Raw genomic sequence first — 25,487 nt, forward strand, 5'->3', positions numbered from 1 at the left:
TCAAATATTGAAAATGAATCAAAACATTTCTTTTACGAGTCATGGCAAGAAAATATTTTACAGTGGGAACGCCTTGAAAATGATTCAAAAGCTCTTCGGGCCTACATTAGAAGAAACACTGAGCACCATTTTAAAATTTGAAATTCCTGGAGGGCCACATCAGTGGCACTATTACAGGTAGCACTATTACAGGAGGGGGGAGCTTTGAAACGCTTTGTTCTGATGCGTCTGTGCCACCGATATGAGCATCTAGGTACATCTATGCCAGAGCCAGCGGGTCGCCACGGAGTGAGTTACAAAGAATCATTCTTGAGAATGGCTCACGAGCTGTGGTATTACCACGCCACGTAGAGGGATGACGCGCCATCTTATTTTGAAGCAAGCGAATTTTTCAGACTGTAAAAATATTGGTGAGAGATCTGACACTGCTCGAAAAAGGCTTTCTTTCACTCTGCTTGATGCGCATTTAGCAAGACAAAAGCTGAAGAAGGAATGGGTTTCCCAGGACTAAGAAAACCTCACCCTATCTTTACCGGTGGAAATACTAAGACCCAAGAGTGAGTAAAGAAGAGAGACATACTAGACCTCAATAGTTTCTTTCCAGGAGCATATAAAAGGAGTGATTGATGATTTATTTTTACACCTAGACAAAATTAATTATTTTGTTTTCGTAGAGAGGTGTACAGTCAAATAGGAATTGTAATATATCAATTCCGATACAGAAATCATTTTACTTAGCTTAGAAGAAAACGAGCCTAAGATAAGTCTAAATATTTTCATGGGGGCTTTTGCAAATGCATAATCCAATAGGTTCTATAAATTAAAAATTAAAAATCATTCGGGAATAGACAAAACCTACAATACCTAAGTTAACTAAACGTCCTTACGACCCTTTTTGTCCTCCTGAATTACTCAGGGGCCCAGTCACACACCAGCCAAACCAATGTCTTCCCACTGGCATCAATCAAGCTACTGTTGCATCTGCAAGAAGAGGAAATAGTTGCTACGTGTAATAACGAGACTGTTAGGTGGGCGATCAAAAAGTTCTCTGCCAAAATCTTTAATCTTCCACTTGGATCGGGCAGGTTGTTTCCGTTGACGTTGTTGCCGTGGAGGTTTATTTCGGACGACCTGAACCCTATTTTCTATTGAGTTGAGGTTTTCAAATGTACTTATTATGGGTTCTTACAAGCCGAAAAGCAACCTTCATGCAGAATTACAACGGTGTAGGCGCATGATTTTTTAGAGATACTTGAATAAATCAGGGTGTGGTATTTTACGTTTCTGCAAAAAAGATTCAGTTAGAGTGGCTTCTTTTTAATGTACTGTGATTAAATTTTCTAAGTGCAATTTTTAAAGTCACATAGATTTTAGTTTCCATACCAAGTTTTAGGTAAAAAGAGCCCCCTAGTCGTGTTCCCACCGAGTTAAACAGTCGCTACTCAAAAGCAAAATTGTTTAAAAAGAATATATGACTTAATTAGTCTTTATTACATTATACGAGCAGCATATTACTTTTTTCATACGAGTTTCCTTTGGATGTTATAAGATAGTTACAGCGTAAATTAATGATGGTGGCATTTCGCATCAATTGCTGATTATCAAAGTTCATTCTTAAGCCTTTGCAAATCGGAATGAAGCAAGGCCTTTGAAATCATCAACCACATTTTTAAAAACGTAGATTCGTAAATCTCTTCTCTTCAAGGGCGGACGGCCATTGAGTGATGGTATCTTATTGAAATACTTTTGAAGAAGGCGACGGGAAACCATCTCAATTATTAATCCAATGACTGCTAGGATGGACACTAAAATGGCAATGAGTCATACAAAGAGCGGAAGTCGGTCCACAGGGTCCGGTGCGTGGTGCCCGGTAGGGAGAGAGGCACCAGCCACCTGCGCTAGTCATCTCTCGAAGTCCTTGCAAAGGAAAAGAGACTGCAGTTGAGCATAAGATAAAGGAGAGAATCGAGCCAGTTTGAACAATTAAGGACTTGGAATGCTGGGACAATGTTGAAGGCAGGAAAATTAGAAAATATGAGAGGGGATATGGTGAGAGGAAATATGGATGATTTCGGGCCGTGGGTGGTAAGATAACGGGAATTATTGGAGCAGTGATTATAGAGTATTAAACATTGGCGGGGGAGAGAGCCCACGAGAGGTGATACTTGTATTTTTTAAAATAGTCTGAAAAAAACATGAAAATATAAAGCAGTAAAAATTATTCTATTTGTAGGATTAAAAGCTAAACCAAATAAATTTGTAATTATTCAGATCTACAAGCGAACAAGTAATAATAGGAAAGAATAAATATGCAGAATTTATGAACGAATGCATAAAATAAATATTGCTATCCAGGGAAGAAAATATGCAATAGTATTGGGGCGAGGAGAGAGAGAGAGAAATTGTTGTGAAGTACAGGGTTCGTCCGAAAAATAAGTGTACTGACTCCTGGGCTGGGCGCGCCGCTCCAGGCGCGCCCAGCACCGCTCTGACGGGCTGCGATTGGAGGGGGGTATGTTGGCAAGCGACGCCGAAAAAGGCAGTCGGCTCTGAGCTGTGGTGTAGTGAGGAGCTCTGTTAACGCGAACCTCCACGCTTCGACCCACGTCGCGGAACGCGATGCCGAAGCAGCGTTATTCCATCAAATTTGCGGTAAAGCTTGGGAAATCGTCTACCGAAACTGTCGGTATGATTAACCAGGCTTACGGGGAGTCAGCCATGTCCAGAAACATGATCTTTCGGTGGCACAAGATGTTCGTGGAGGGCAGAGAAGAGGTCGACTACGAGTCTTCGAGAGGTTCCCGATGATGCCTTCGCGGGAGCGTTCCAGGAATGGGAACGCCGCTGGAACAAGTGTATCGACTCACAAGGGTCCTATTTTGAGGAATATTAGCTTCAGATATGTAAAAGTGTAATAAATTTTTTTTCCTGAGCTCAGTACACTTATTTTCCGGACGAACCCTGTAAGACACGGCGATTTGGGATCATCGAGTGATCATTGGTAAAAGCAATAGAGTTCTGCAGGAGACAAAAAATATTACGATTTTACAGAGAAGGAACGAAGAAATGGGTGCGCTGTGCGGGAAGGTGAAAGAACTATCGGGAGATGAGAAGGGAAAAAGCCCGGACACTTTCTAAAATACGGGAAGAAGGAGAAAAACCTCTTGAGTTCAGACATGAAGACCGTGGTAAAAACCCACGCATGTGAACAAAAAAACCTGCGAAAACCGTGCAAGAAAGTAAAAAAATAAAATAAAATAAATAAAGGGCAATAAATATGACAGTGTGAGGCACAGTACAATAAAATATGGTAAAACATAAACAATGCGATATAAAATGGAGTACAGTAAAATTAATTCATATTAATGTACAGACATACATGATAAAGTAAAATAATAAATCATATTGAAATGAAAGTATTGAATTTGTAATTCCAAAATTTTCCAAAGTGTGCGGAATTACGAATCATGACCGAGTCAATAATTTCATTTCATTTCAATGTGTTATGCAAATTCCATGAAGTTGCACCGGAGATAGTAAAAATATGAAATGTTTTAAAGCAAGGAGAAGCTGACGGTCACAGATGGTGCAGTTAAAGAGGAATTGAGATTATCTATGTCTGCATAAGAGTAAATCTTTTGTTTTCGTGTTTTTTTTTCGTAAAAAATTGTTTTCGTCATGTGGCATCATTTTACTTTATCTGTTTTTGAATGGAAATAGTGACTGGCAAATTTCAATGTTCTTAGGCAAACTTTGCAGTCATATAAAGAATGAAATGAGATTCAATGTAAATAAAGGAAATTTTATATGATATTTTAGAGAAAGTGGAAGTTCAAAATTAAAATAGGAGGGCAAAAAATAGAGCGGGTGTGGCAGTCCGCCTATACTGGTGATATTTTTGACGAAGATGGTCAAATACTAAGTATGTAAGAGTAAGATCAATCAATAATGACGTTTTCAAGATGTGGTTGAAGAGTACAGAGGATAGGGTAAAATGGACAGAAAGTAAAAAAACGACGTAGTGCCAGGCAAAGTGGGGGAGGAGGAGAGCGGATTGCTGGCAGGGACCCTTGGGAGACAGGTAAGCTGGCTGCATAGCATTCATTATGATTGGGGTTTTGAAGAGATTGGTAGATGGGAGAACTTTATGCGTGATGGGTGGGCGGAGGGAAAAGAGAGAGGACGGAATGAAGGGAGGTTGAAATTACGCACGCTGGAGAATTCATTGGATTTCATGGTGTCAGACTGTCTTCTAAGACAAAGTTAAGGAATCTGTATATCGATGCTGATTCTGATGACATCCGAAACCTGCCTTAAACAATGGATTACAAAATGATTAATCATAGCCTTGAGTTACGACGAGTAATTACTCATAGAGAGTCACAGAACACAGAGTCAAACGTGCCTCATAAAAAATGTTTACGGCTCCACATAATACAGATAGACTCGGCCACTGCAATGAGATCACATGTTCAGCACCACTGACAGATTCCAGGACTTCTTTCCTCGCAAGATATATAAGACAATCACATCTAAGAATCCCAAAATTTTCGAGACAAAATTTTAATTTTGGTTTAGCCAATGACATGAAATAAATAGAAACTGTGACATCCCGTTTTGTAAATTTGAGATTAAATAAATATAAATTGTCCAACAAATCTGTTAGCTAAAAACAGAATTTGCTGCGTAGTTTCAGGCGTGGCAAGATAGTGAAACTTGAACGTAATAACGAACAATTATTAACACTTTTCCACCAGATATTGATTTATTACACGACCGGTTTCGATTTAGTACGTCATCTTCTGGTCAGGTACCTGATTATGATGTTTCGTATCGAAATCGGATGTGGATCAATTAATATTTAGCGAAAAAGGGTAATTGTTTGTCCATTGTCGCTAACTTATGTGTTCGCTTACGTTGCTCTGCAAGGAAATAAAAATTGCAGCTTTTACAACGGCACAGAAGACTTCCTTGAGTTCACTCCGCTGACGCCAATGACTCCTCCATCTCATTCGAAGCCAACAATTTTCCCTTCGAATAATGATTTAAAGCAGTTACGAATCACCTGAAGGGTTTTATGAGCAAAATATTCGGTGACGAGGCACGCCCATGGCATCAGGAAAAAATGCAATCATGCAAATGCAATCAATAATGGGCAGATTCAAATAAAGAATTAAAATTTCGCACTTTCGATTAAAAAATGTCGAGATTCTACATTTGTTTGCCTCTGTTATGATTGTGTGTCGTGCGAGGGAGAAGAAAAATCACTGTCTCATAATCCCGGCGACCCAATCTGCCAAAATTCTATTAACTCCCTCGCAATCACAGGGTATTATCTATATATATTTTTAAACGTGCATAACTAACGCGAATTTTCTACCTTGGGGAATTATTTCGTTGTCCTCAATTAAATATACGCTGCTTGTGCAATAAATAGATGATTTCTCTGATTATGATCCCCACTTGTCACATCTCCGAAGAAAAAGTAATTCAAACTCGCTCAAACAGAGGCTTTCAGTGCTCTTGAATATGGTCAATTTGATGAACACCCCGTGGTAGAAAGGTAAAGGGTGTTCATCAAATTATACCGAAATAACATGATAGTCATAACAATTACTCTTTAATAGGACGAACGCCGATTGATATCCCAATTTGGAAGATGTGAGATTGAAAAAAAATCTATGTTATTGCAAATAAAATAACAGATTCTTCAAGACAATTCCCTCATTTTCAGGGAGACAAAGAAAAACTTTTAGCCGGCCTGAGGGATGGAAGAGGGTTGCATAGCATGGAATGAGTCGATTTTCAAAGGCTTCCCTTGTCTTTGTTTATAAAAAGGAAAGCTATATTGAAAAGGTAATGCGCTGGCTACGACCGATACTTTGCATTTCCAAAGTTAATGAAGTCAGTTAAAATTCGTACCTCCGAGATATTAATCATGGAGAAATAACCAATCAATGTCAGCCGAAGAGCGTCCGTCCTGAGAGTGACTGATAAAAAAATATAACAAGGCCTTTCGAGAGATGATATCTGTCTGCTTTGGACGCCAGCAATCTTATTGATATCAATGAGTGCAAATCATTGCGAAACACTGTCCTATCTACAGACGCGATGATTCTCGAAAGCGTCTTGGGTATATAAGCGGCCGTGGTCGACATCACAAGCAGGGTGGATCCCAGACGAAGAGGGTTGGTACATTTCATTCACTCGAACGATTCCTCGGGACAATTGCCACATTATTTTGCTCTAACTCACATTTGGTTCATATTCTTGACTTAATGATTAGATCGTACATTTTTCACGAGAAAATATACGATATTTCATAAAATTCTTTTTTCCATTGAAGAAAAAATACCAAAAATTATAGTATCTTGAGGGGGAGGGGGTAAAAACGTACATTATTGTGGTTATAATTGCGTTCCAATTGGTTTCACTTTATTCCTTTTGTCCTTCATTCTACCGTCCTTGTACTTTCCTACTTGACCGAGGGCGCATCTATTATTAATGGAGTCAATTTTTTTTGCAGATGAAAGTTGCGATTCTACTCTGCGCTGTCCTAGGACTTTCGCTCGGGGCAGTTCTGCCGAATGGTAATTACAAATTCATATTACACGCGTGCTCTTCTGCTTGTTACTCTGAATCCGATTGCAGTAAATATTCCACTGCATGTTTTGTTCAGGCGGACTGCAACCGGTGGTTCAACATTATGGAACCCGTAACCTAGGAGATCTCCTTCAGGAGCTCATGGACCTGATTCCTGTAAACAAAGTGGTTGAGATCTTCCAAGAGCATATGGAAAATGATCCGGAGGTTCAGAATGCAGTCAAATATCTAGAGTCAGACGACTTCAAAAAGATTGTCTCTACTGTAGAAGAAATGCCGGAATTCAAGGATGTAAGTATAAGTAATTATTTCATGCAACGGCTGAATCAAAATAATTTTGCAACTATGGAAGGCCTTCTGTTTAGCATATATTGCTGCATAAATAAAAAATTGAATTAATGTCCTCGCATTCGTCAAAGTAGTAATAGTGTTCACATGGATCAATAATACGTACTTGTAGAGGTTTCACTGTCAAACGCAAAAATCAACTCATTGCTGGAAAATTAATATTTATATTTCAAATACTATATGAAATCCATCCGATATCATTTCTTGCTCTTCTTTTGAGGCCAATAATACCGCTTACCGATAATGAAGTCATTTCCAATAACATTCATGGTATTATGATATTTAAAAAATACGATTCAGATGACAACTAAAACTATAAGTAAATTTGTTAATACAGTTTATAACTTTTCGTTCAAATTGGAAACCAAATAAAATATTACAACCTTATAAAACATTTCGCTCAATTTCTTAAATAGCGATTGCATTTTTCTTGATTAGTTTTTCTCAAAAAATAGTGCGCTATTTAAAAAAAATTATTTCAAGGAATTTTTATTTGAAGCACTTCCGCAAAATTTGTCAAAACTCACAACGTTAGCAATATCAACCGCTATGTTCTCAACCATGCCAAAATTGCAAGGTTGTGTTTAAAACAGTGGCATATATTATCAAAAATAAGTATTTTTTCCTTTTCACGAAACATGTCATCTAATTATCTTTCGATTAATTGCCCGGTATTCTCAGAAAATCACTCTCTGATTCACTAATTAAAAAATCAATAACTGAAGATTTTTTTTTCTCCCGTAGTTCGTCAAGTACCTCTACGACTCTGGATTGGATATCTACACATATATCAACTTCATCAACGACCTTTTGGGTCTCCCTCAAATAACCCCTCCCACAAGGCACAGATTGCATCTTTCTAAATCCATCATGGGTATGGTCTTTGAGATTCTCTCTGTCCTCCCCATTCAGGAGATAGAAAACTTTTACCATACCAAGGTTGAAAACAATCCAGATTTTATCCATCTCCTCGAGAGGATGAGGTCTCCGGAGTTCGAGGCGATTATTGACAAACTGCACAGCATGCCTGAGTACAAAGAGCTGTTGGATGGTCTGAGAGACAACGGAGTTCCAGTTGATGAAATACTTCGGGCGATTGATGGTTTCTTCGGCTGGGGACGGACTAATCTCCGCTCTACGAGGAACCTTGGTGACCTCTTCGATCAGCTAATGGACCTCATCCCCAAGGAAAAAATTCTCGAAATAATTTTAACCCACGTGCAGAATGATCCAGAAGTTCAAGAAGCCATTTCCTATTTAAAATCAGATGACTTCAAAACGATAGTGACCACAGTCCAGGCACTGCCAGAATTCTCCGACGTAAGTAATAAACAGCATTTTGTCCTAAGTCCGATGGTTTCAGGCCCTACTTTATAAAACTTCTACTCAATCAATAAGTAATCTTTGTTTTTTTCACAAAAACCGCATTGCAAATTCTGTGGATAACTTTGTGACAATTTTTGTGAAAAAATACCAAGTTTACTTAAGCTCAATTTGGAAAAATTCGAAATTTCTTACCAACTAAATTCTTTGTTAACATATCAGTCAACGGTTGTTACCTTATGAGACAAAAGACAATGCTAAATTAAGTTTTAAAAAAGATGACAACTGCCAGAGCGATATCAAAATAATTCAGAAGTTATTTACAGTGACTTATTATGTAAAAATAAAATTACCCTGTCGTTTAATGTATTTAATGATGTTCGGACCCAAATAATGGAAAAATAAGTCAAAATTCATGTTGCACAGACTCTTAGAAATTGGTGATATAAATATAAAATAAAATTCAATAGTGAAACTAGAGCAAACCATAGAATACTATTGAATCGTTTTCCTATCAAAACAAAAGAGCAAAGATGCAATTAGAGACATTCCATTTTGAGCTAAAAACTAACCTTATACTCTTTCTAAATTGCAGTTTCTAAAGTACTTATACGACTCAGGATTGGACGTCTACACATATGTCAACGACTTTAACCACATGTTTGGACTTCCGACGGTCAGCCCACTAGAATCCAAAATGATCCTGAAACCAAGAAGTATATTAAGCATGGTGAACGAAATATTAGCAGTCATGCCAATCGACGCTATAAAACAATTCTACCACGACAACCTGGAAAACAATCCCGACTTCATTAACCTCATAAACCGGCTAAAATCGCCGGAATTCAAGAAAATTGTAGAAACACTCCACAGCCTACCAGAATATCAAGACATGTTAGCCCAACTTAAAAGCCACGGCATACCAGTTGAAGAAATACAGAAAGCAATAGATGACTTCTTCGGCTGGGGATTCAGGAGCGCTCGCGCCGCCTCACATCTCGACGACCTCTTCAAGGAGTTCATGTCCCTTATCCCCATCGACAAAATCCTCGGAATCGTCGCCAGCCACCTCCAGAACGACCCCGAGGTCCAGGAGGCCTTCGCATACCTCAAGTCCGACGAATTCAAGAAAATCGTCATGGCCGTAGACAACAGTGACGCTTTCATGGATGTGAGTATCTTCCTATTTTACTCCATGCGAACCTCAGCCACGAGGTCAAGAAACGCAACACGAACCAATGCAGGAAATCCCTTTTTTTAAATTGCCAAACTCAAATATGCCTCCAAATCCACGCAATTAGAAAAAATTCACCCTCAGTCGAATACCCATGCTGAACGACTCTTGAACTACATATTATGATTAGGTTTCCATTTCCCAAAAATGGCTTAACGTTTCCGGTCGCTTTCGGTAAATTGAGAATAAATATTTATGGAAGCCTTTGCGAAAAAACATGATCGATGTGAAAGCTATTACTCGTCAAATTCAACAAAAAATAAATAGCATTGCAATAGGAACTCTTGCTCACAATTCACCGTCACTTAAATCTTGCAAAATTTTCACAAACAACGAGTAAAACACCGCGAAAATTACAAGGATAACTACTTTACACAAGCTCTCATTAACCTCATGAAACCCTGTCGAAAATAACAGACTTTTGGGAATTAAAAAATTCAAATTCCTTGATGATACTCTAAATGCAACATTTATTTTCCATTTATTTTGGGAAAATGTTTAATTTTTTTCAATTCTCTGCAGCGACCGAATAAGAAATTCCGAAGTTGTATTGTCATAAACTGAGGCATTACAAAATATAAAAATTCTTCAAGTGCACACGTGCAATTTCCATAATTTCCTCACTACGCTTAACAAATAAGTCAAAAATTAAAAGTATGGACCGGAAATTAAAACCAAAGAAATGGTACATACATCAACCATTGAACATTTTTGAACCTGCAACTCATACTGGGCATTTTAATATGTGAACAATATGAAAGTATTTTAGTCTTTCTAAACATTACAATCAAATGATCACACAAAGAAAATTATTGCAAGTTCATTGGATAAAGGTTAATTAGAATAGTAAAAAACATGGGAATAAATTTAACTCTTTCGTCTAAGCCTTTGTGATTCTTTTCTTCACATTACGTTCTAACTCTATCGCTGATGACTGGAGGCAAATAAAACATATGGAGAGAAGGGCGACTATCTACTTATAGCACAATAATACCGAATTGATGATCTCCGCCGTTTCGTCTTCCAATCTGCCATTCCGCACTTTCTCGATTTCAGGTGATGGCCTACGTGTACAACGCAGGAATCGACATCTACTCCTACATCAACATGATCCACGACATCTTCGGCCTCCCCCACGTCAACCCACCCTCCCTGCGCCACCTCGGACATTCCCGCACCCTCGTCGACATGATCAACGAGATCCTCGCGGTCCTTCCCCTCCAGGAGATGGAAGACTTCTACAACAACAAGCTCAAGGACGACCCCGACTTCCAGGCCCTCATCGCCAAGCTCAAAGCCCCGGAATTCGCCCAGTTGGTCGCTGAGGTCAAAGCCATGCCCGAGTACCAGAACATGCTCTCCCTTCTCAAGTCCCACGGCATTGACGTAGAAGCCATCCAGGAAGTCATCGACCACTTCTTCGGCTGGGGATTCAGGAGCGCTCGCGCCGCCTCACATCTCGACGACCTCTTCAAGGAGTTCATGTCCCTTATCCCCATCGACAAAATCCTCGGAATCGTCGCCAGCCACCTCCAGAACGACCCCGAGGTCCAGGAGGCCTTCGCATACCTCAAGTCCGACGAATTCCAGAAAATCGTCATGGCCGTCGACAACAGTGACGCATTCATGGATGTGAGTATCTTCCCATTTTACTCCATGCGAACCTCAGCCACGAGGTCAAGAAACGCAACACGAACCAATGCAGGAAATCCCTTTTTTTAAATTACCGAACTCAAATATGCCTCCAAATCCACGCAATTAGAAAAAATTCACCCTCAGTCGAATACCCATGCTGAACGACTCTTGAACTACATATTATGATTGGGTCTCCATTTCCCAAAAATGGCTTAAGGTTTCCGGTAGTTTTCAGTAAATTGAGATTAAATGTTTATGGAAGCCTTTGCAAATAAGCATGATCGATGTTAAAAATATTACTCGTAAAATTCAACAAAAATTAAATAGCATTACATGGGGATTTTTGCTCAGAATTCACAAAACGTAAATCTTGCAAAATTTTCACAAACAACGAGTAAAACACCGCGAAAATTACAAGGATGACTACTTTACACAAGCTCTCATTAACCTCATTAAACCCTGTTGAAAATAACAGACTTTTGGGAATTAAAAAATTCAAATTTCTAGATGATACTCTAAATGCAACCCTTATTTTCCATTTATTTTGGGAAAATGTTTAATTTTTTCAATTCTCTGCAGCGACCGAATAAGAAATTCCAAAGTTGTACTGTTCTAAACTGAAGCATTACAAAATTTAAAAAGTCTTCAAGTGGACACGTGCAATTTCCATAATTTCCTCACTAAACCTTACAAATTGAAGTCATTATATGAAAAGTATGGACCGGAAATATAACCAAAGAAATGGCAACATAGATCAACCATTGAACATTTTCAAACCTATAACGCATATTGGGCATTTCAATATTCGAACAATATTAAAGTATTTTAATCTTTCTTAACATGACAATCATATGATCACACCAAGAAAATTATTGCAAGTTCATTAGATAAAGGTTAATTAGAATAGTAAAAAACATGGGAATAAATTTAACTCTTTCGTCTAAGCCTTTGTGATTCTTTTCTTCACATTACGTTCTAACTCTATCGCTGATGACTGGAGGCAAATAAAACATATGGAGAGAGAGGCGACTACCTACTGAGTGCACAATAATACCGAATTGATGATCTCCGCCGTTTTGTCTTCCAATCTGCCATTCCGCACTTTCTCGGTTTCAGGTGATGGCCTACGTGTACAACGCAGGAATCGACATCTACTCCTACATCAACATGATCCACGACATCTTCGGCCTCCCCCACGTCAACCCACCCTCCCTGCGCCACCTCGGACATTCCCGCACCCTCGTCGACATGATCAACGAGATCCTCGCGGTCCTTCCCCTCCAGGAGATGGAAGACTTCTACAACAACAAGCTCAAGGACGACCCCGACTTCCAGGCCCTCATCGCCAAGCTCAAAGCCCCGGAATTCGCCCAGTTGGTCGCTGAGGTCAAAGCCATGCCCGAGTACCAGAACATGCTCTCCCTTCTCAAGTCCCACGGCATTGACGTAGAAGCCATCCAGGAAGTCATCGACCACTTCTTCGGCTGGGGATTCAGGAGCGCTCGCGCCGCCTCACATCTCGACGACCTCTTCAAGGAGTTCATGTCCCTTATCCCCATCGACAAAATCCTCGGAATCGTCGCCAGCCACCTCCAGAACGACCCCGAGGTCCAGGAGGCCTTCGCATACCTCAAGTCCGACGAATTCCAGAAAATCGTCATGGCCGTCGACAACAGTGACGCATTCATGGATGTGAGTATCTTCCCATTTTACTCCATGCGAACCTCAGCCACGAGGTCAAGAAACGCAACACGAACCAATGCAGGAAATCCCTTTTTTTAAATTACCGAACTCAAATATGCCTCCAAATCCACGCAATTAGAAAAAATTCACCCTCAGTCGAATACCCATGCTGAACGACTCTTGAACTACATATTATGATTGGGTCTCCATTTGCCAAAAATGGCTTAAGGTTTCCGGTAGTTTTCAGTAAATTGAGATTAAATGTTTATGGAAGCCTTTGCAAATAAGCATGATCGATGTTAAAAATATTACTCGTAAAATTCAACAAAAATTAAATAGCATTACATGGGGATTTTTGCTCAGAATTCACAAAACGTAAATCTTGCAAAATTTTCACAAACAACGAGTAAAACACCGCGAAAATTACAAGGATGACTACTTTACACAAGCTCTCATTAACCTCATTAAACCCTGTTGAAAATAACAGACTTTTGGGAATTAAAAAATTCAAATTTCTAGATGATACTCTAAATGCAACCCTTATTTTCCATTTATTTTGGGAAAATGTTTAATTTTTTCAATTCTCTGCAGCGACCGAATAAGAAATTCCAAAGTTGTACTGTTCTAAACTGAAGCATTACAAAATTTAAAAAGTCTTCAAGTGGACACGTGCAATTTCCATAATTTCCTCACTAAACCTTACAAATTGAAGTCATTATATGAAAAGTATGGACCGGAAATATAACCAAAGAAATGGCAACATAGATCAACCATTGAACATTTTCAAACCTATAACGCATATTGGGCATTTCAATATTCGAACAATATTAAAGTATTTTAATCTTTCTTAACATGACAATCATATGATCACACCAAGAAAATTATTGCAAGTTCATTAGATAAAGGTTAATTAGAATAGTAAAAAACATGGGAATAAATTTAACTCTTTCGTCTAAGCCTTTGTGATTCTTTTCTTCACATTACGTTCTAACTCTATCGCTGATGACTGGAGGCAAATAAAACATATGGAGAGAGAGGCGACTACCTACTGAGTGCACAATAATACCGAATTGATGATCTCCGCCGTTTTGTCTTCCAATCTGCCATTCCGCACTTTCTCGGTTTCAGGTGATGGCCTACGTGTACAACGCAGGAATCGACATCTACTCCTACATCAACATGATCCACGACATCTTCGGCCTCCCCCACGTCAACCCACCCTCCCTGCGCCACCTCGGACATTCCCGCACCCTCGTCGACATGATCAACGAGATCCTCGCGGTCCTTCCCCTCCAGGAGATGGAAGACTTCTACAACAACAAGCTCAAGGACGACCCCGACTTCCAGGCCCTCATCGCCAAGCTCAAAGCCCCGGAATTCGCCCAGTTGGTCGCTGAGGTCAAAGCCATGCCCGAGTACCAGAACATGCTCTCCCTTCTCAAGTCCCACGGCATTGACGTAGAAGCCATCCAGGAAGTCATCGACCACTTCTTCGGCTGGGGATTCAGGAGCGCTCGCGCCGCCTCACATCTCGACGACCTCTTCAAGGAGTTCATGTCCCTTATCCCCATCGACAAAATCCTCGGAATCGTCGCCAGCCACCTCCAGAACGACCCCGAGGTCCAGGAGGCCTTCGCATACCTCAAGTCCGACGAATTCCAGAAAATCGTCATGGCCGTCGACAACAGTGACGCATTCATGGATGTGAGTATCTTCCCATTTTACTCCATGCGAACCTCAGCCACGAGGTCAAGAAACGCAACACGAACCAATGCAGGAAATCCCTTTTTTAAATTGCCGAATTCCGGTAGTTTTCGGTAAATTGAGATTAAATGTTTATGGAAGCCTTTGCAAATAAGCATGATCGATGTTAAAAATATTACTCGTAAAATTCAACAAAAATTAAATAGCATTACATGGGGATTTTTGCTCAGAATTCACAAAACGTAAATCTTGCAAAATTTTCACAAACAACGAGTAAAACACCGCGAAAATTACAAGGATGACTACTTTACACAAGCTCTCATTAACCTCATTAAACCCTGTTGAAAATAACAGACTTTTGGGAATTAAAAAATTCAAATTTCTAGATGATACTCTAAATGCAACCCTTATTTTCCATTTATTTTGGGAAAATGTTTAATTTTTTCAATTCTCTGCAGCGACCGAATAAGAAATTCCAAAGTTGTACTGTTCTAAACTGAAGCATTACAAAATTTAAAAAGTCTTCAAGTGGACACGTGCAATTTCCATAATTTCCTCACTAAACCTTACAAATTGAAGTCATTATATGAAAAGTATGGACCGGAAATATAACCAAAGAAATGGCAACATAGATCAACCATTGAACATTTTCAAACCTATAACGCATATTGGGCATTTCAATATTCGAACAATATTAAAGTATTTTAATCTTTCTTAACATGACAATCATATGATCACACCAAGAAAATTATTGCAAGTTCATTAGATAAAGGTTAATTAGAATAGTAAAAAACATGGGAATAATATTTACTCTTTCGTCTCAGCCTTTGTGATTCCTTTCTTCACATTACGTTCTAACTCTATCGCTGATGACTGGAGGCAAATAAAACATATGGAGAGAGAGGCGACTACCTACTGAGTGCACAATAATACCGAATTGATAATCTCCGCCGTTTCGTCTTCCAATCTGCCATTCCGCACTTTCTCGATTTCAGGTGATGGCCTACGTGTACAACGCAGGAATCGACATCTACTCCTACATCAACATGATCCACGACATCTTCGGCCTCCCCCACGTCAACCCACCCTCCCTGCGCCACCTCGGACATTCCCGCACGCTCGTCGACATGATCAACGAGATCCTCGCGGTCCTTCCCCTCCAGGAGATGGAAGACTTCTACAACAACAAGCTCAAGGACGACCCCGAATTCCAGGCCCTCATCGCCAAGCTCAAAGCCCCGGAATTCGCCCAGTTGGTCGCCGAGGTAAAAGCCATGCCCGAGTACCAGAACATGCTCTCCCTTCTCAAGTCCCACGGCATTGACGTAGAAGCCATCCAGGAAGTCATCGACCACTTCTTCGGCTGGGGATTCAGGAGCGCTCGCGCCACCTCACATCTCGACGACCTCTTCAAGGAGTTCATGTCCCTTATCCCCATCGACAAAATCCTCGGAATCGTCGCCAGCCACCTCCAGAACGACCCCGAGGTCCAGGAGGCCTTCGCATACCTCAAGTCCGACGAATTCCAGAAAATCGTCATGGCCGTCGACAACAGCGACGCTTTCATGGATGTGAGTATCTTCCCATTTTACTCCATGCGAACCTCAGCCACGAGGTCAAGAAACGCAACACGAACCATTGCAGGAAATCCCTTTTTTTAAATTGCCGAACTAAATTCTGCCTCCAAATCCACGCAATTTGAAAATACTCACCCTCAGTCGAATATCCATACTGAGCGCAACTCGAACTACATATCATGATTAGGTCTCCATTTCCCAAAAATGGCTTAAGGTTTCCGGTGACTTTCGGTAAATTGAGAATAAATATTTATTGAAGCCTTTGCGAATAAACATTATCGATGTGAAAAATATTACTCGTAAAATTCAAATACAAATAAGTAGCATTGCCATAGGAGTTTTTGCTCACAATTCACCGACACTTAAATCTTGCAAAATTTTCACAATCAACGAGTAAAACACCGCGAAAATTACAAGGATGACTACTTTACACAAGCTCTCATTAACCTCATGAAACCCTGTTGAAAATAACAGACTTTTGGGAATAAAAAAATTAAATTAATAAATGAGACTCTAAATGCAACCCTTATTTTCCATTTATTTTTGGAAGGTTTTTAATTTTTCCAATTCTCTGCTGCGACCGAATAGGAAATTCCGAAGGTTTATTGTCCTAAACTGTGGCATTTAAAATATAAAAATTCTTCAAGTGCAAACGTGCAATTTCCAAAATTTCCTCACTAAGCGTAACAAAAAAGTCAAACATTAAATGTAAAGACCGGAAATTAAAACCAAAGATATTGGCAACATAGATCAACCATTGAACATCTTTGAACCTGCAACTCATATTGGGCATTTCAATATTCGAACAATATTAAAGTATTTTAATCTTTCTTAACATCACATTCATATGATCACACCAAGAAAATTATTGCAAATTCATTGGATAAAGGATAATTAGAAAAGTAAAAAACATGGGAATAATATTTACTCTTTCGTCTCAGCCTTTGTGATTCCTTTCTTCACATTACCTTCTAACTCTATCGCTGATGACTGGAGGCAAATAAAACATATGGAGAGAGAGGCGACTACCTACTGAGTGCACAATAATACCGAATTGATGATCTCCGCCGTTTCGTCTTCCAATCTGCCATTCCGCACTTTCTCGATTTCAGGTGATGGCCTACGTGTACAACGCAGGAATCGACATCTACTCCTACATCAACATGATCCACGACATCTTCGGCCTCCCCCACGTCAACCCACCCTCCCTGCGCCACCTCGGACATTCCCGCACCCTCGTCGACATGATCAACGAGATCCTCGCGGTCCTTCCCCTCCAGGAGATGGAAGACTTCTACAACAACAAGCTCAAGGACGACCCCGACTTCCAGGCCCTCATCGCCAAGCTCAAAGCCCCGGAATTCGCCCAGTTGGTCGCTGAGGTCAAAGCCATGCCCGAGTACCAGAACATGCTCTCCCTTCTCAAGTCCCACGGCATTGACGTAGAAGCCATCCAGGAAGTCATCGACCACTTCTTCGGCTGGGGATTCAGGAGCGCTCGCGCCGCCTCACATCTCGACGACCTCTTCAAGGAGTTCATGTCCCTTATCCCCATCGACAAAATCCTCGGAATCGTCGCCAGCCACCTCCAGAACGACCCCGAGGTCCAGGAGGCCTTCGCATACCTCAAGTCCGACGAATTCCAGAAAATCGTCATGGCCGTCGACAACAGTGACGCATTCATGGATGTGAGTATCTTCCTATTTTACTCCATGCGAACCTCAGCCACGAGGTCAAGAAACGCAACACGAACCATTGCAGGAAATCCCTTTTTTAAATTGCCGAACTAAATTATGCCTCCAAATCCACGCAATTAGAAAAAATTCACCCTCAATCGAATACCCATGCTGAACGACTCTTGAACTACATATTATGATTGGGTCTCCATTTCACAAAAATGGCTTAAGGTTTCCGGTAGTTTTCGGTAAATTGAGATTAAATGTTTATGGAAGCCTTTGCAAATAAGCATGATCGATGTTAAAAATATTACTCGTAAAATTCAACAAAAATTAAATAGCATTACATGGGGATTTTTGCTCAGAATTCACAAAACGTAAATCTTGCAAAATTTTCACAAACAACGAGTAAAACACCGCGAAAATTACAAGGATGACTACTTTACACAAGCTCTCATTAACCTCATTAAACCCTGTTGAAAATAACAGACTTTTGGGAATTAAAAAATTCAAATTTCTAGATGATACTCTAAATGCAACCCTTATTTTCCATTTATTTTGGGAAAATGTTTAATTTTTTCAATTCTCTGCAGCGACCGAATAAGAAATTCCAAAGTTGTACTGTTCTAAACTGAAGCATTACAAAATTTAAAAAGTCTTCAAGTGGACACGTGCAATTTCCATAATTTCCTCACTAAACCTTACAAATTGAAGTCATTATATGAAAAGTATGGACCGGAAATATAACCAAAGAAATGGCAGCATAGATCAACCATTGAACATTTTCAAACCTATAACGCATATTGGGCATTTCAATATTCGAACAATATTAAAGTATTTTAATCTTTCTTAACATCACATTCATATGATCACACCAAGAAAATTATTGCAAATTCATTGGATAAAGGATAATTAGAAAAGTAAAAAACATGGGAATAATATTTACTCTTTCGTCTCAGCCTTTGTGATTCCTTTCTTCACATTACCTTCTAACTCTATCGCTGGTGACTGGAGGCAAATAAAACATATGGAGAGAAGGGCGACTATCTACTTATAGCACAATAATACCGAATTGATGATCTCCGCCGTTTCGTCTTCCAATCTGCCATTCCGCACTTTCTCGATTTCAGGTGATGGCCTACGTGTACAACGCAGGAATCGACATCTACTCCTACATCAACATGATCCACGACATCTTCGGCCTCCCCCACGTCAACCCACCCTCCCTGCGCCACCTCGGACATTCCCGCACCCTCGTCGACATGATCAACGAGATCCTCGCGGTCCTTCCCCTCCAGGAGATGGAAGACTTCTACAACAACAAGCTCAAGGACGACCCCGACTTCCAGGCCCTCATCGCCAAGCTCAAAGCCCCGGAATTCGCCCAGTTGGTCGCTGAGGTCAAAGCCATGCCCGAGTACCAGAACATGCTCTCCCTTCTCAAGTCCCACGGCATTGACGTAGAAGCCATCCAGGAAGTCATCGACCACTTCTTCGGCTGGGGATTCAGGAGCGCTCGCGCCGCCTCACATCTCGACGACCTCTTCAAGGAGTTCATGTCCCTTATCCCCATCGACAAAATCCTCGGAATCGTCGCCAGCCACCTCCAGAACGACCCCGAGGTCCAGGAGGCCTTCGCATACCTCAAGTCCGACGAATTCCAGAAAATCGTCATGGCCGTCGACAACAGTGACGCATTCATGGATGTGAGTATCTTCCCATTTTACTCCATGCGAACCTCAGCCACGAGGTCAAGAAACGCAACACGAACCATTGCAGGAAATCCCTTTTTTAAATTGCCGAACTAAATTATGCCTCCAAATCCACGCAATTAGAAAAAATTCACCCTCAGTCGAATACCCATGCCGAACGACTCTTGAACTACATATTATGATTGGGTCTCCATTTCCCAAAAATGGCTTAAGGTTTCCGGTTGTTTTCGGTAAATTGAGATTAAATGTTTATGGAAGCTTTGCAAATAAGCATGATCGATGTTAAAAATATTACTCGTAAAATTCAACAAAAATTAAATAGCATTACATGGGGATTTTTGCTAAGAATTCACAAAACGTAAATCTTGCAAAATTTTCACAAACAACGAGTAAAACACCGCGAAAATTACAAGGATGACTACTTTACACAAGCTCTCATTAACCTCATTAAACCCTGTTGAAAATAACAGACTTTTGGGAATTAAAAAATTAAATTCATAGATGAAACTGAATGCAACATTTATTTTCCATTTATTTTGGGAAAATGTTTAATTTTTTTCAAATCTCAGGTGCGACCGAATAAGAAATTCCGAAGTTATATTGTCTTGAACTGAGGCATTACAAAATATAAAAATTCTTCAAGTGGACACGTGCAATTTCCATAATTTCCTCACTAAACCTTACAAATTGAAGTCATTATATGAAAAGTATGGACCGGAAATATAACCAAAGAAATGGCAGCATAGATCAACCATTGAACATTTTCAAACCTATAACGCATATTGGGCATTTCAATATTCGAACAATATTAAAGTATTTTAATCTTTCTTAACATCACATTCATATGATCACACCAAGAAAATTATTGCAAATTCATTGGATAAAGGATAATTAGAAAAGTAAAAAACATGGGAATAATATTTACTCTTTCGTCTCAGCCTTTGTGATTCCTTTCTTCACATTACCTTCTAACTCTATCGCTGATGACTGGAGGCAAATAAAACATATGGAGAGAGAGGCGACTACCTACTGAGTGCACAATAATACCGAATTGATGATCTCCGCCGTTTCGTCTTCCAATCTGCCATTCCGCACTTTCTCGATTTCAGGTGATGGCCTACGTGTACAACGCAGGAATCGACATCTACTCCTACATCAACATGATCCACGACATCTTCGGCCTCCCCCACGTCAACCCACCCTCCCTGCGCCACCTCGGACAATCCCGCACCCTCGTCGACATGATCAACGAGATCCTCGCGGTCCTTCCCCTCCAGGAGATGGAAGACTTCTACAACAACAAGCTCAAGGACGACCCCGACTTCCAGGCCCTCATCGCCAAGCTCAAAGCCCCGGAATTCGCCCAGTTGGTCGCTGAGGTCAAAGCCATGCCCGAGTACCAGAACATGCTCTCCCTTCTCAAGTCCCACGGCATTGACGTAGAAGCCATCCAGGAAGTCATCGACCACTTCTTCGGCTGGGGATTCAGGAGCGCTCGCGCCGCCTCACATCTCGACGACCTCTTCAAGGAGTTCATGTCCCTTATCCCCATCGACAAAATCCTCGGAATCGTCGCCAGCCACCTCCAGAACGACCCCGAGGTCCAGGAGGCCTTCGCATACCTCAAGTCCGACGAATTCCAGAAAATCGTCATGGCCGTCGACAACAGTGACGCATTCATGGATGTGAGTATCTTCCCATTTTACTCCATGCGAACCTCAGCCACGAGGTCAAGAAACGCAACACGAACCAATGCAGGAAATCCCTTTTTTTAAATTACCGAACTCAAATATGCCTCCAAATCCACGCAATTAGAAAAAATTCACCCTCAGTCGAATACCCATGCTGAGCGCAACTTGAACTACATATTATTATTGGGTCTCCATTTCCCAAAAATGGCTTAAGGTTTCCGGCAGCTTTCGGTAAATTGAGAATAAATGTTTATGAGAGCCTTTGCGAATAAACATGATCGATGTGAAAAATATTACTCGCCAAAATTCAACAAAAAATAAATAGCATTTCAATACGAATTCTTGCTCACAATTCACCGACACTTAAATCTTGCAAAATTTTCACAATCAACGAGTAAAACACCGAGAAAACTAATAGGATGACTACTTTACCCAAAATTTCATTAACCTCATGAAACCCTGTTGAAAAAAACAGACTTTTGGGAATAAAAAAATTAAATTCATAGATGAAACTCTGAATGCAACATTTATTTTCCATTTATTTTGGGAAAATGTTTATTTTTTTTCAAATCTCAGGTGCGACCGAATAAGAAATTCCGAAGTTATATTGTCTTGAACTGAGGCATTACAAAATATAAAAATTCTTCAAGTGGACACGTGCAATTTCCATAATTTCCTCACTACACCTTACAAATTGAAGTCATTATATGAAAAGTATGGACCGGAAATATAACCAAAGAAATGGCAACATAGATCAACCATTGAACATTTTCAAACCTATAGCGCATATTGGGCATTTCAATATTCGAACAATATTAAAGTATTTTAATCTTTCTTAACATGACAATCATATGATCACACCAAGAAAATTATTGCAAATTCATTGGATAAAGGATAATTAGAAAAGTAAAAAACATGGGAATAATATTTACTCTTTCGTCTCAGCCTTTGTGATTCCTTTCTTCACATTACCTTCTAACTCTATCGCTGATGACTGGAGGCAAATAAAACATATGGAGAGAGAGGCGACTACCTACTGAGTGCACAATAATACCGAATTGATGATCTCCGCCGTTTCGTCTTCCAATCTGCCATTCCGCACTTTCTCGATTTCAGGTGATGGCCTACGTGTACAACGCAGGAATCGACATCTACTCCTACATCAACATGATCCACGACATCTTCGGCCTCCCCCACGTCAACCCACCCTCCCTGCGCCACCTCGGACATTCCCGCACCCTCGTCGACATGATCAACGAGATCCTCGCGGTCCTTCCCCTCCAGGAGATGGAAGACTTCTACAACAACAAGCTCAAGGACGACCCCGACTTCCAGGCTCTCATCGCCAAGCTCAAAGCCCCGGAATTCGCCCAGTTGGTCGCTGAGGTCAAAGCCATGCCCGAGTACCAGAACATGCTCTCCCTTCTCAAGTCCCACGGCATTGACGTAGAAGCCATCCAGGAAGTCATCGACCACTTCTTCGGCTGGGGATTCAGGAGCGCTCGCGCCGCCTCACATCTCGACGACCTCTTCAAGGAGTTCATGTCCCTTATCCCCATCGACAAAATCCTCGGAATCGTCGCCAGCCACCTCCAGAACGACCCCGAGGTCCAGGAGGCCTTCGCATACCTCAAGTCCGACGAATTCCAGAAAATCGTCATGGCCGTCGACAACAGTGACGCATTCATGGATGTGAGTATCTTCCCATTTTACTCCATGCGAACCTCAGCCACGAGGTCAAGAAACGCAACACGAACCAATGCAGGAAATCCCTTTTTTTAAATTACCGAACTCAAATATGCCTCCAAATCCACGCAATTAGAAAAAATTCACCCTCAGTCGAATACCCATGCTGAACGACTCTTGAACTACATATTATGATTGGGTCTCCATTTCCCAAAAATGGCTTAAGGTTTCCGGTAGTTTTCAGTAAATTGAGATTAAATGTTTATGGAAGCCTTTGCAAATAAGCATGATCGATGTTAAAAATATTACTCGTAAAATTCAACAAAAATTAAATAGCATTACATGGGGATTTTTGCTCAGAATTCACAAAACGTAAATCTTGCAAAATTTTCACAAACAACGAGTAAAACACCGCGAAAATTACAAGGATGACTACTTTACACAAGCTCTCATTAACCTCATTAAACCCTGTTGAAAATAACAGACTTTTGGGAATTAAAAAATTCAAATTTCTAGATGATACTCTAAATGCAACCCTTATTTTCCATTTATTTTGGGAAAATGTTTAATTTTTTCAATTCTCTGCAGCGACCGAATAAGAAATTCCAAAGTTGTACTGTTCTAAACTGAAGCATTACAAAATTTAAAAAGTCTTCAAGTGGACACGTGCAATTTCCATAATTTCCTCACTAAACCTTACAAATTGAAGTCATTATATGAAAAGTATGGACCGGAAATATAACCAAAGAAATGGCAACATAGATCAACCATTGAACATTTTCAAACCTATAACGCATATTGGGCATTTCAATATTCGAACAATATTAAAGTATTTTAATCTTTCTTAACATGACAATCATATGATCACACAGAAAATTATTGCAAGTTCATTAGATAAAGGTTAATTAGAATAGTAAAAAACATGGGAATAAATTTAACTCTTTCGTCTAAGCCTTTGTGATTCTTTTCTTCACATTACGTTCTAACTCTATCGCTGATGACTGGAGGCAAATAAAACATATGGAGAGAGAGGCGACTACCTACTGAGTGCACAATAATACCCAATTGATGATCTCCGCCGTTTTGTCTTCCAATCTGCCATTCCGCACTTTCTCGGTTTCAGGTGATGGCCTACGTGTACAACGCAGGAATCGACATCTACTCCTACATCAACATGATCCACGACATCTTCGGCCTCCCCCACGTCAACCCACCCTCCCTGCGCCACCTCGGACATTCCCGCACCCTCGTCGACATGATCAACGAGATCCTCGCGGTCCTTCCCCTCCAGGAGATGGAAGACTTTTACAACAACAAGCTCAAGGACGACCCCGACTTCCAGGTCCTCATCGCCAAGCTCAAAGCCCCGGAATTCGCCCAGTTGGTCGCTGAGGTCAAAGCCATGCCCGAGTACCAGAACATGCTCTCCCTTCTCAAGTCCCACGGCATTGACGTAGAAGCCATCCAGGAAGTCATCGACCACTTCTTTGGCTGGGGTTTTTAATTCTAAATTTAACTTCTTCGCCAAGGTTTTTATAATGTTTTGTAATTATTTTAATCTGTGTAAATAAATATATTTTAAAATTAATTAATACTGCATTTGTTCATTTTGGTAAATATTGGCGTTTAAGACATTATTCAATTATTTTTATCTCTTTTCTCGCTTTTCGCTACTATTGTGAGTTAAATTCTTATTTTAGCCTTGCTACACGGAGAATATCAGCTGATTATAACGTTGTCTTTTGGGCTTATATTTTTAAATTGAATGTATATAGACAACTTGCAAAATATGCCACATTTCGGCCTGTTGATGGTTTTAATATATTAAATGCATATTCAAAAATTACGCAGTAACGTTGTATCTCCACGGAGGTTTCTTTGTCTTCAGGGTACTCGAATGTCGTCCAATGATGCAAGCTAGGGCATAGTTTAATAAATTTTAATGTTGGGTATAAAGGTACTTCCTAAATTTAAATAAATTTTTTAAATTCTTTTTAAGTTATGACTGCGGCAAAAAAATATATAAGGGAAATGTTACACTATAAATCACATTGATATGTCTGAATCCTTTATTTTTACCACTAAAATTAACTTATTATGTTTCGACCACCACGGCCTCCGGAAATCCTGCTCACGCGAGACTCAATCAGGACGTTTTACCAATGACTTGGGGATGGGTGGTAAAATGGTGAATGCATTTATTTTTCGATTTTTAGAAGGTATTATTCTGTTCCCCGAGTTTAATTAATTTAAAAACTTAAACTGACTGACATAAATAAAGGGCTTTCTCAGCCTTTTCATAACCTTTAAGTATAAATCTTTGTTGACGGTTTGACCTTGAGGGGCGTATTCGCATTGAATTAACCGTTACCAATCGTAGTGACACCCCAGCGAGGCTTTCACATTGGACCAGGATATGGAAGCTTTCTTTGGTCGCGGAGAATGAGGACCTTTCCACTGAGAAGACTGGGCCTTTGTTTCGACATCATGACCGTAAACCAGTAACGATGGTTTGAAGAACCCATGGGTCGGCATTGGCTTGATCTAGGTGTTCCTGACAATTTTCCACACGTTTTTGTCTCTGTTCATCAGTCAGTACCCGCGGGATGAATTTT

At 40.3% G+C, this 25,487-nt stretch overlaps 1 protein-coding gene across 1 annotated transcript; it reads left to right on the forward strand.

Moving 5' to 3' along the window:
* Positions 1–10,678: 10,678 nt before the first annotated feature.
* Positions 10,679–24,376, forward strand: LOC139689575 (uncharacterized). The gene is made up of 9 exons (XM_071586737.1): positions 10,679–11,140; positions 12,260–12,835; positions 13,955–14,530; positions 15,526–16,101; positions 17,220–17,795; positions 18,914–19,489; positions 20,605–21,180; positions 22,303–22,878; positions 23,996–24,376. Exons 1-9 carry the CDS (start codon positions 10,697–10,699, stop codon positions 24,374–24,376), a joined length of 4,857 nt encoding a protein of 1,618 aa, XP_071442838.1. The 5' UTR covers positions 10,679–10,696.
* The last annotated feature ends 1,111 nt before the right edge of the window (positions 24,377–25,487 follow it).

This window comes from Hetaerina americana, unplaced genomic scaffold (assembly GCF_022747635.1).
Source record: "Hetaerina americana unplaced genomic scaffold, ioHetAmer1.1.p SCAF_25, whole genome shotgun sequence".
In the NCBI taxonomy this organism is placed as follows: domain Eukaryota; kingdom Metazoa; phylum Arthropoda; class Insecta; order Odonata; family Calopterygidae; genus Hetaerina; species Hetaerina americana.